The sequence below is a fragment of the Rhinoraja longicauda genome, chromosome 6 (genome assembly GCF_053455715.1).
Source record: "Rhinoraja longicauda isolate Sanriku21f chromosome 6, sRhiLon1.1, whole genome shotgun sequence".
NCBI classification, from domain to species: domain Eukaryota; kingdom Metazoa; phylum Chordata; class Chondrichthyes; order Rajiformes; family Arhynchobatidae; genus Rhinoraja; species Rhinoraja longicauda.
In genome coordinates this window covers 80,233,349-80,245,944 of record NC_135958.1, presented here as the reverse complement: position 1 = coordinate 80,245,944, position 12,596 = coordinate 80,233,349, and the positions used below count along the sequence as shown (strand labels likewise).

The 12,596-nt window shown below is 41.0% G+C and overlaps 1 protein-coding gene across 4 annotated transcripts in view; it reads right to left on the bottom strand.

Moving 5' to 3' along the window:
- LOC144594653 (mitochondrial Rho GTPase 1) overlaps window positions 1-12,596 on the bottom strand; it is a 70,838-nt gene that overhangs the window by 51,137 nt on the left and 7,105 nt on the right. For 3 of the 4 annotated variants that reach the window (XM_078401454.1, XM_078401451.1, XM_078401452.1), the window contains exons 2-8: window positions 7,678-7,736; window positions 4,629-4,710; window positions 2,661-2,704; window positions 2,454-2,507; window positions 2,247-2,299; window positions 1,805-1,913; window positions 682-783 (exon numbers count right to left, since the gene is read on the bottom strand). In XM_078401454.1, the coding sequence (XP_078257580.1) occupies window positions 682-783; window positions 1,805-1,913; window positions 2,247-2,299; window positions 2,454-2,507; window positions 2,661-2,704; window positions 4,629-4,710; window positions 7,678-7,736 (503 nt within the window). Of the gene's footprint in view, window positions 1-681; window positions 784-1,804; window positions 1,914-2,246; window positions 2,300-2,453; window positions 2,508-2,660; window positions 2,705-4,628; window positions 4,711-7,677; window positions 7,737-12,596 lie in introns of those variants that run through there. The other variant, XM_078401453.1, reaches the window with a different exon arrangement.

Below are 12,596 nucleotides of genomic sequence, written 5' to 3'. Positions count from 1 at the left end.
CGCTACTTGCTCAACAAGTTACACACCATTTTGACTTGAACATAGAATGTCTTTGTACCTAGAGCAAAATCCCAGTTCTCTCACAAGCCTTGCAGCAGTATAATCTCTACTGTCATGGTACAAGACTATGGCCGATGACTGTCTCCCTTGCTGCAGCAAAGAATGGTAAAAATGCTGGTTCTAAGAACATTCCCAAGATGTAAACAATTAAAAGATTGCTGGCCCAAAAAAGGCCCAGACACACAGTGGACAATGGGATAAAAACATCAAGGCTGGCTATCTTTTTCCAGCATTTAGTGTTTTTATTTCAGATTTCTAGCATCTGTAGTCTTCTGGTTTTCAATTAGAGAACGGGTTACTTGGTCACCAGTTTCCAGGTAATGGCAGACACAAAATGCCAGAGTAACTCAACGGGACAGGCAGCATCTCTGGAAGGAAGGAATGGGTGATGTTTCGGGCCGAGACCCTTCTTCAGAATGTAATGGTGTTTGCTCCAGACAACACAAAAAGCAATACGTGTAGGAAACACATCAGTCTGAAGAATGGTCTCGACCCGAAACGTCACCCATTCCTTCTCTCCAGAGATGCTGCCTGACCCGCTGAGTTACTCCAGCATTTTGTGTCTACAAAACATAATACTCTATACAGTTACAAATATACTCCTATGTCGCCTGTCTTTACCTCTTTCTCTTCTGGACAGTATAGTGGACCCGTGGGGTGCAGGACAGCTTTCTGTGCATAGTAAAATAACTCTGAAATATTCTTCAGGTTTTTCGCTGAACACTGTAAAATAACAGAGTTGATCTTTAAATTTTATTTTGACTATTTTATTTATTCATTAGCCTTAATAGGGAGGATATGCACAAAAACATTAAGATTTCAATCAAGACGATTAATGTTTTGTTAGCGCCAGATAATGCAGTGACTAAAAAAACAAACTACTATATTTTTAAATGATTTTATTACAGATTCCTTTAATGATTTTTTTTTCTTATAAACAGGTTAAAATCACAAAGAAAACATGCTGTTCCAGTCCCTTCTACATGCATGAACAGTTATTATTTGGGGTGTGGGCATTGTTGGCATTGCCAAGCATTAATTTAGTAGGCTTTGACTAGCCACTGTCAGACTATCTTCTAGGACCATTGCAGACCAAATAACTAAAACAGATAAAGGGCCATTCTTAGTCACATGTGTGACCTCGTGAGGTTACACACGTGACCAGTCATATTTGACATCTTGACTCTAAAGAAACATTGACAGCGTAACATATAAAAGTTTTACTTGATAAACATCGACATATACAAGTCATATATACAGCACAAAACAAGATACCTGTAATGCTTTCAGAATTAGAAAAGATGTATTCCACATTTTTGGTCACACACGTTACTAAGAATGGCCCAGAAGATGAATGAAATCTTTCACTTTTTGTTCAGTCAGAAAACTGAAGTACAAGAGTAACTTGTAAACTAAATGTAGCAATGCACTTTTTACTGTGAGAAGACACATTCACCCTTAGTTTGAACATTCACAAACAGATGAGCATCAAGCTCCAGAAAATAGTAATAATTCCAAATGGACTAATTAGCTCTAAGGTGATTTTTTTGAAGAAGTTGCTGAAATTTATTGGGAAAAGATAGTCTAAATCTGGGAGAGGGGGAGCAGGAGAGAAGAAACCCCATGTTGTTATATATTGAGTTACAAGGTTTTGGTGGTTTGTTTAATATTTTTAAACCAATTGATAGCTGTTTGGTCCATGGCTGCAATCCCAACAAAATGCTTTTGAAAAATGAAGACCTACCTCAACACAGGTCTCTATCTCTGTGTACTGGTTCATTATAGGGAGAATAGCTTCCATGCTACTATGCTCGACCAGATCGGATTTGTTTCCAACCAGTATGAGGGGCATTCTGAAAACAGAAGAAGTGTATGGGATGTCTAATAAATCAAATGGTCATTGGATGTTCAAGAGCATAGCTTTATAACGTTTAGTTAATCTTTAATATAGGTCAGTCAAACTTCACTTTAAAAGCCTACCTCATGACGTAACCTGGCAATTTTATTTAATTCACAAGTTAATGAATAACCTGTACTGATTATAAATTGCGAATTTGATAATCTAACTGTAGCTGCAAGCTTCTTTTACTGACTTTTAACACTTCATTCGGCCAATAAGATAAATACAACCAAAATAATAACTCTCTTGCAAAACAATTGTTTGTATTTAACTAACTTCACAGTACCTGCTATCTTTATCAGTCCTGTCATTTATTAGGGGAATCCATCTACTGGTTACCTGAAATAGACAGATATTTAATTTTGTTGCAACCTAGGTTTTGAATTTTGCAAGAAACCAAATAAATCTGACTGTTTCTGTAAGCAACTGATGTATTACAATACTCTTCCAAGCCATTGCTCATTACTCCATTTAAAATTTGAACTGTACATACCTTGTCAATGGAATATCTGTTGTTGACAGCATATACTATACAGATCACATTAGCCTGCGATAGAAAAGAGTAAAACAATGAAGTAGAAGAAGAAAAATAGGTGACCATTCCACTGACACTTGCACTTTATATTTAACGAAGGGGGGAAATTTGTGACATTGATTCGCTGAAACTAAATTTGGAATTCTGAAGTAATTTTAGACTCACCTTAGAAATTTCATTGTGAAGTTGTTCCTCTGTCTGTTCTGCTTCTGTTGGCGAATAGACAATTGAGCAAAGATAGCATCATTTCTAATTTTGTGCGAGAGATTTACTTAATCATATATTAAAAAAAAGTGGATTACCCATATTTGAGAAAATAACAACATTCGGAGAAGTCGCACGAAGACACTTTATCATTAATATTAGACTTTACCTGGAAAAGCCCTCTTGAGAAATGTTCTACAACATTCTCACAATTAAAACCAGAGACAGTCACACATTTAATGAGGTGTAAAGCTGTGGCTCGGTTAACATTCAGCAAGGATCTCCATTGCAATAACAATAAGGAAAATGTCAACTGTAATGTGGGAAAGTCATGTCGCCCAGTTTTTATAAAGAGAGACAAACTACAAATGGTTCAGTGCAGTCACTGCAGCATGTAGCACAATTCTAATGAATTAACAGTGAGAGAAATGATCTAAATTCATTTACAGGTACGCCAACGATTTTCCGGCAACTGATGGTCCATCCGGCACCTCCATTAATCCGGACAAAATTACCAGAGCATTGTGTGTGGCGTATGCTCTTTCGGATCATGTCCTGAAAGGAATTAATTGTGTACTTCTTTGTTAATTTTAAATTTTCTATTTACATTTCTAGCAGTCCGTGGTGCTAAACTGAGACGAGAGGGGTATAATTAGTGGGTCAGAGGTGTACTGTTGAATTGTTATTACGTGACCTCTGTTGGACTGGCAAAGTGGATAATTCGGCAAGGTTCTAGAACCAAGGTGGTGGAAAATCGATTGCAAATTCAACTTTCGCATCTCGTAACTTTTTCATCATCTTGAGGCTGAAGAAGGGTCCCGATCCGAAACATCACCTATCTATGTTCTGCCAGACCAGCCGAGTTACCCCACATGTTATATTTTTCTTAAACCAGCATCTGTAGTTCCTTGTTTCCACTTTCTTATCTCTCCACTCCCTAATCTTCTTTAAAGTCAAAATTATATTAAGTCTTGCCCACCATATCACTTGAGCAAGATATCCAACTGTAACCTGTAAAATATAATGCACTAGCCTACTGAACACAACCTAGTTTGGTGAAAGATCCACATTGAAAATTGAAAATGTCAAACTGGTCACTGGAAAGGTTTGTAATAACACCCTAAAAGAATTACCTCTACTACAAAATGTTTCATTATTGTAGACCCCTTGTACTGAGAACTATATTCCGCACTGTATCTTTCCCTTTGCTCCGAAGATAGACACAAATGCTGGAGTAACTTAGCGAGCCAGGCAGCATCTCTGGAGAGAAGGAATGGGTGACGTTTCAGGTCGAGAGCCTTCTTCAGACCGTTGCTCCACCTGTTGTACTTGAGTTTGACTTGATTGCATTTATGTTAATCTGATTACCTGTTTTATCTGATCTGATTGGATAGCATGTAAAACGGTTTTTGCTGCACCTTGGTACACGTGATAATAATAATAATAATAATAATAATAAAACTAATCTATCCCACAATAGAGCTTGCTCAGGCCTTTTAAGGTTCACTTGAAAAATAGTCTTTTGTTGCAGTAAAAATCACAGCATGAAATTATTAACGTCATCAAAAGGAATATATCGAACCATTTTACAAAATGAGGCAGAATAAAATTATATTGCATGAAGTATTCTGTTTACTCCCAATCATTTTTACAAGACTAATTTGCCACTGAAGTTAAAATCAAAAATACTAAAGCGAGTCCGCTGTTTAGAATTACCGAATCATATTTAGAATTACTTTTTAAATTCAATGTTGGTAACTGTGGCAGCAGGGATAAAATTATAAACTGCACTTAAAGCATGTGCAGGTAACTCAGGATAATTGAACGATCCAAGTTTAAATGTGATTTTTAATATTGCTTTTGGAAAAATGGGAAGCTGTAATTCAAGTGAAAGACTTGTGGTTGCAATCTGAGGATAGATTTCTTTACCTGAATAGTCTACAATGTGTGTGGGAACCTTTTCTGGAGTGACATCTGCAGGGATAGTGATTTCTTCTGCTCGTTGAGGAACCTTTTAAAAACAAAAGAGTTGAATGTTTAACTCTAAGTAATTTAAAAGCAGTTTTTAAAAAAGGCATTTGTTTGCATTGTGCGAGTTAACCAGAGGCTGGGCCATAATTAACATCGTCCACATGTAAATTTATGAAGGTAGGATGTGAAACAATATTTATCTATACCTATCTCTATTGTCTGTATTAGGCCTTTCCTATCCACATCCCTCCATGATTTGTGCTAGGTTCTCTGCTTCTGATGCATGCACTCAAAGTTCTCATCACTGCTCTGAATGCTCCTTCACTTTCAGTGATAATGAGCCTGGGATTCCTAGATTCCTGGACAGAGTTTAAAATGCCACGTCTGTTTTGGGAGATTATGATGTCAACAACATGGCTTGCCTAAAAGAGTTGACTGGGTGTAATTAAGGCCTTGATGCGAAGGATTTTGGCGAAGGACATTGCTAGTGGATTTTGGGAAATCTAAGTGTGTAGGTGAATGGTAGATTCTGGGAAGATGACGAAAATGTAGCGAGAATAAAGAAAAGGATTAATTTAAATGGGTGGTTGGAAGAGCCAGTTTCCATATCGTTTTTCTTGATGAGTGTGAACTAAAAATCTTTGCATGACGCTGGCTGTCAGGCTGAGAAGGATGAAATCTGGTCACAGATTGATATTCTGCAGTTTGCAATGAGACCTTCTAAAAATTAGTATTTTTATTGGAAAATTATCACTGGATATGAAAAGCAGTTTAGTTTAGTTTTTTTTAGTTTAGAGATACAGGCCCTTCACCCCACCGAGTCCGCACCGACCAGCGATCCCTACACATTAACACTATCCTACCACTAGGGACAACTTCCGTTACAGCAAGCCAATCAACCGACAAACCTGTACATCTTTGGAGTGTGGGAGGAAACCAAAGATCTCGGAGAAAACCCACGTGATCACGGGGAGAACATGCAAACGTAGTCGGGATCGAACCCGGGTCTACGGCACTGCAAGCGCTGTAAGGCAGCAACTCTACCGCTGTGCCCACCGAGTATTTATGATCTTTTTCTAAGATGTAATTTTTGATTGCTCTGCAGATCATTTTCAAAGAGTGTGACAGGATGAACAAGTAGCTGCACGATTAGACTAAATTACATCAGTTATTGCCTGCATATCACAGTACACTAGAAGAGCTGTAATCAATGGCAGGTAAAGATAAATAGCGAACTGCAAAGTTCCTTGTGAGCAGGACCTTAGGTTTAAGTGAATGCTAGGAAGGAAGGAGGCGTAGAGCAACAGTCAAAAGCATTTTTTATAGGTTTGTTAGGCTGTGAAAAGAGAATCAACACTGCAAGGTAATTACACCACCTCGCCTATCACCGAGTTTTCAGTTTTGTTCACCATATACATCGAATCAAAAAGCGCAGCAAGATTTTGTTCTCAATCGTATTTGTTCTTTCACAGCAAAAACAATGAAACATCGAAACAAGTTCAAACAAGCAAGGCTTTAGGGTTAATGTTTACCCATGACTGAATGTCTTTATTAAAATGCTCAGGTTTTTGTTACTTAACCCTGTTAATTGAATGCCAGGTACACTGTGCTGTTCTCATTCTTGTGTGCAAGAACAATCACAGAGGGGACTTGACAGAGACCAGGAACTGGGTCATTTTCCTATCTATTTGGCTACAGAATAATGCGGAAGAGGAAAAAATCTATTTGCCCTTTCTTTCTCTGATACATTTGACAAATAAACTCTCGCTCTCGAACACAGGCACCTACAAGCTCCTACGTCATCCTGATTTTAAAATTTGTTGCCATTGTTTCAATAGTGGAAAAGGGATCTACATGAGGTGCTGCCTCAAAAAGGCAGCAAATATCATCATACCTGCATACCACCCTGACCATGCTCTCATTTCACTCCTACCATTAGGTATAGGGACAAAGGTACAGGAGTCTGAAAACTGTGACCACCTGGTTCAAGAACAGCTTCTTCCCAACAACTATCAGGCTCTTGAACACTAATCTTACAGAGGTGTATAAAATCATGACGAATAGATCGTGTACATACAAAGTCTCTTGCCCAGAGTAGGTGAATCAAGGACCAGAGGACACATGTTCAAGGCGAAGGGGAAAAGATTTAATAGGAAGTTGGGCCGAAGGGCTTGTTTCCATGCTGTATCACTCTATGACTCTGACTAACAACACTCACCTCAACCATGAACTCAAGTGCACTGTCTTTGGTTGCACTAGTATTGTGGTTAATATTTTATTGATTTATTTTTGTTTATTATATATTTTCTGTTCTTAGTCTGTTATGCTGCTGCACGTAAAAAGTCATTGTTCTATTGTCAGTACGTGTGCCAATTAAACTCTCTTGATTCTTGAAGTATTTGAAAGTCGCTTTCAAAATGGCAATGAGATAGATCTTTTGAAATTGAACAATTTGCAAGGTGATGGAGAAAGAACATGGAAAAGAGAATATTTTAGTTTCGATTGTACAAAGAGCTAACATCGGCATTATGGTCAAATTAGGCTTTGCTGTATTATGGTCATCTTTGCTGTATTATGAATGATTCTACTATAAGTCAAGGCACAGATAGAATGAACAGTCAGAACCTTTTTCCCCAGGATAGAAAAATCAAATACAAGAGGGCATAGCTTTAAGGTGACAGGGGTAAAGTTGAGAGGAGATGTGCAGAACAAGTCTTTTTATACAGAGGTTGGTGAGTGCCTTGAACGTGCTGCCAGAGTGGTGATTGAGGCAGATATTATAGTGGCATTTAGGAGACTTTTGCATAGGCATATGGATATGCAGGGAATGGAGGGATATGGATTATGTTCAGGCAGATAAGAGTTGGTCTTGGTATCATGTTTGTCATAGACATTGTGGGCTGAAGGGCCTGTTATGATGCTGTACAGTTCTATAATCTAGTTTCAAGAACAAATGAGACAATAGGGACACAATGCCAACATTTAAGAAAAAAAACAATCCACCTACCTCTTCAGGAAACTCTTCACTGACCAGAGACATAATCAAAGATGTCTTCCCAACCTTAGCTGCACAAAGGAAAATAAATAACTTTATGCTTTATTCACAATCACCTGTCCGCATATCAGATAGTTCACCAGCAAGTTTATGATTCATTGCTAATATCTAGTGGTGGTAGTAAAGGACCCTGTTCAAACATACATATAACAGCATGCTTTCAGTAACTGTCTGCTTAATAACTTTCACATTCACATTTCTCCCAAAGAGATTTACTTAAAATAAAGAAAACTGGAAATTATGAATATGCTGTTCCCAGGGAGGCGGGCAGCGGGGTATCGAAGAATTCCTTGAGATGGACAACAATCCTGACCAGCACATGGCAAATCCCCATCTGTGGCATTGGGAACTGGCATGGGTCCAAGCTATGTTTGCCTTTCGGTGGGATACATGGAACTGTCTTTGTTCAGTCTACACAGAGATCCCTCAACTGTTTTTCCAGTACTGCAATCCAGCGGCTGGATTGGTGCTGCTCCCTACAATCAAACAAAATTCTAATTGCCTCAATTCGCAAATTGTTCTCACGTGTACATGGTCCATCTGACCTTTCTGAATCTCTGCATGCTCAACATTTTATGTCAGTACATAACCCAGTAAGCTTATATTTAGGCCACTGTCAGATTTGTACGAAAACTGAATTCTACCAGAGTCCGCCTACGCAAACATTCCCCTGGTGCACCCACTGATGTACCAAACATCTAAGTGGCTCTCTTCCTCCATTAGTATGTGTAGGAAAGAACTACAGATGCTTGTTGAAATCAAAGGTAGACACAAAATGCTGGAGTAACTCAGCGGGACAGGCAGCATCTCTGGAGAGAAGGAATGGGTGACATTTCGGCTCGAAATGTCACCCATTCCTTCTCTCCGGAAATGCTGCTTGTCCCGCTGAGTTACTCCAGCATTTTGTGATCTTCCTCCATTAGTCCTACCAGCACTTTATTTGAAACACGCAAGGCTGCCCGCTCAATTAAACTGGCAATACTCATGTTATAAACTGTCCTACTCTTTTGTTTCAATCAGCCTTTAATTCCAATCAAATAAAATGCAAGTACTTCACCAACAGTGGAACAGAGTTCTCTTTTGAAAGTTTTAAAGCCTTCCAACAGAATCGACCCTCTCAGCGTGATAGAATGTTCTCTCCTGAGTGAAGATTTTAAAAGCTTACAGTGGCGCAGTGGTAGAGCTGCTGTCTTACAGCACCAAGACCTGGGTTCTATCCCAACTATGGGTGCTGTCTGTGTAGTTTATACATTCTGCATGTGAGTATACGAGTTTTCTCTGGGTGCACCTGTTTCATAAGGTCATAAGGAATAGTAGAATTAGGCCATTCGGCCTATCAAGTCTACTCCACCATTCAATCATGGCTGATCACTCCAAAGACGAACAGGTATGTAGGTTAATTGACTGGGTAAAATGTAAAAAATTGTCCCTAGTGTGTGTAGGATAGTGTTAATGTGCAGGGATCGCTGGGCGGTGCGGACTCGGTGGGCCGAAGGGCCTGTTTCCGCGCTGTATCTCTAAATCTAAATCTTAAAAAAAAGCTCAAACTATTTCAGCAAATTCACAAAGATGCCTCTGATTCTGCACTCAAAACCAATGAGTGAAACATTGATGAGGCCATGAACTAAGTGCAATGTCAATGGCAGTACAATGCCTAAATCAGGCACAAAGAAATGGCTAATAAGTTATATGTAAAACATACTGCAATGGCCAAATGATTAACTGAAGAGATTAATGATGGTTTATGTGGTATTTCTCAGACCTCAAGAAATGCTGCAGAAAATCCAAAGGTGAGCAGATGTCATGCCATTGTGCAGGAATATAGGACCTTCAAGATGGTGGTGGAGTGAACGGAGGAGAGGGACAGTGCTGGTGAGCAGGGGGAAGGTTCACCTCCTACGCCCTCTGAGACACTCTGGGGCTTCCGTGGTTGATACGAGAAGCACCTGGGGCACAGTCGAAACGGTGTGCAGGTGAGGCAAGGAACTGCGCTTTTGTAGGTCAGGTGTCGGTGGAGTGGGTCTCTGGAGGCCCTGCAGCAGCCTTGGACTCGATTAGACAGGGGGCTGCACCAAGAGGCTGATTGCGCGGATTAGACGAGGTCTGCAGTGGGACAGAGCAACAGTGGAGGGCATTGACAACATTGTTTGGTCAGACCAACCCCTGCAACTCCAACCCAGTGCTGGCGCCAGGACAATGGGTTTTTATGGCCAAATTAAAACCCCACAATTTTGACAACTTCAAACTTGAAGGATACAAGATGGCGCCTGAAATACGGCGACTATTGTGTACTGACGGTGCAATCTACTATCCTTACACTCTTGTACTTAAGTGTGATTGTGCAATGTATACAGGCATGTGAGTGAGGTAAAAAATAAAAGGAAAAGATCCGAGCACTTGCGTGAGGCGTACAATGGGGGTACAGCAAGCTGGGCTGGAGTTCCAGAGCCCCGGCCGCAGGTTGCAAATTCAACCCACTGATCAGCCGTGGAAGTCCCGATGAGGTCGAGATTGGCTGCCTTGCCCAGCCTAGGTGCCACATTTTCGGGAAAACTTCCACGGCGCGGGGGATTTCTCGTGGAACCTCTAGCGACCTCTAGCGGCCGAATTGACAAATTGGCCATGGAAGTCCCGATGAGGTCAAGATTGGCTACCTTGCCCAGCCTAGGTGCCACATTTCTGGGGAGACTTCCATGGCGCGCGGGGGGGGGGGGGGGGGGGGGGGGGCGGATTTCTCGCGGAACCCCTAGCAACCTCCAGCGGAACCTATAGTTCATTACAAGTCTATTCATCGTTTTTCTTTCTTTTCTACGATCCGATTTCTCCCTTTATTTGACAAAGTGAAAAACATGGAAACCATGCAAATAGCGCAGAAAATGGATTTTAAAAACGAGGAAAACCACGGAAACGCGGAAAATTCACATGCCTGGTATATAGACGTTTTTACTGAAATGTATGCATAAAGGAATTTCACCGTTCATCGGTACATGTGACAATAATCCATCATTGAGCCATTGAAACTGGCAATTTCAGGCAAGTTAATAAACATCTGGGTTGCTAAGATGACCTAAGGGTGGCAAGGCGGTAGAGTTACTGCCTTACAGTGCTTGCAGCGCCAGAGGCCCAGGTGCAATCCCGAGTATGGAGTTTGTACGTTCGCCCGTGACCTGCGTGGGTTTTCTCCGAGATCTTCGGTTTCCTCCCACACTCCAAAGACGTACAGGCTTGTAGGTTAATTGGCTTGGTATAAATGTAAATTGCCCCTAGTATGTGTGGGATAGTGTTAATGTGCGGGAATCACTGGTCGGCACGGACTTGGTGGGCCGAACGGCCTGTTTCCACACTGTATCTTGAAACTAAACTAAAGACATCATGCAAGATGTGCAGGAAAAAAAACTGCAGATGCTGGTTTAAATCGAAGGTAGACACAAAATGCTAGAGCATTTTCAGCGGGCCAGGCAGCATCTCTGGAGAGAATGAATGGGTGTTGTTTCGGGTCAAGACCCTTCTTCAGATTGATGTCAGGGGAGGGGGCGGGACAAAGATAGGATGTAGTCGGAGACAGGAAGACTAGTGGGAGAACTGGGAAGGGGGAGGGGTTTAGAGAGGGAAAGCAGGGACTATCTGAAGTTAGAGAAGTCAATGTTCATACCGCTGGGGTGTAAACTGCCCATGCAAAATATGAGGTGCTGTTCCTCCAATTTGCGATGGGCCTCACTGACAATGGAGGAGGCCCAGGACAGAAAGGTCAGATTGGGAATGGGAGGGGGAGTTGAAGTGCTGAGCCACCGGGAGATCAGGTTGGTTAAGACTACATCATGTCTACATCATGCATGATGATTTGAGGAGGTACTTTGCATACAATCAACACAGGCTTCAGCAGGATGAAGTTTAATTTTCAAACATAATGGGCAAGGGTACTTTCCAAAGAATATTTGGCAACGTTTCTAAGGTTAGATTAGGGGGAAAGCATAATGTTAAATTTGAAAAAAGGACACAGTGGATGATGAGATACTAAAAATATTTAGCCTGTGAGATTAGTAACCGATGATGTGCCTCAGGGTTCTGTTCTGGGACCTGTGCTATTTACAGTAGCACAGAGTCCAGACGCTTATAGTAGTGGGCGGGGGCTGATGGACAGTTCTCAAATTGAGCAATTTATGTACATATTGAATTTCTTTAACAACTAATTAATAACTAGTGGATCATGAGTATTAAATTCACACGGTCCGAGCAACAATAAATTAGACATTCTGATTTAATATATAAATGTGTTGTTGAGAAAAACATGACTGAAGGATGTAGGACTGAGCAGCTGAATGACCTTTCACGTTCTAGATTTTTATCTGTGCTTGTGTTAACAGTACACATGTCTGCATCAATGCATGGAATGGAAACAGAAATAAGAGGACATTACACTCCAGAGTGAAGCCACATGCAAACTGGGGGAATGTCACCTCATACTCCACTTGGGTAGCCAACAACAGCATGGTTATTAAATTCTCCAATTTCAGGTAGCTAACCAATAAACGCACTGTCACTTTTATCCCCTCTCTCTTCCCTGTGCCCCACCTTGATGCACACCCATTTCTTCCACAATTCCATTCCTCCTTTCCCATCTACCTCCCCTCCCACCTCTACCCTTTCCCCTGGTTTCACATGTCATGCAACTTCTCTCCTCATCTCCTTATGTCACTTCTGCAGTTGCACAGGGCCCTAGTGAGACCGCACCTGGAGTACTGTGTGCAGTTTTGGTCCCCAAATTTGAGGAAGGACATTCTTGCTATTGAGGGAGTGCAGTGTACTCTAGGTTCACTAGGTTAATTCCCGGAATGGCGGGACTGTCATATGTTGAAAAACTGGAGCGACTA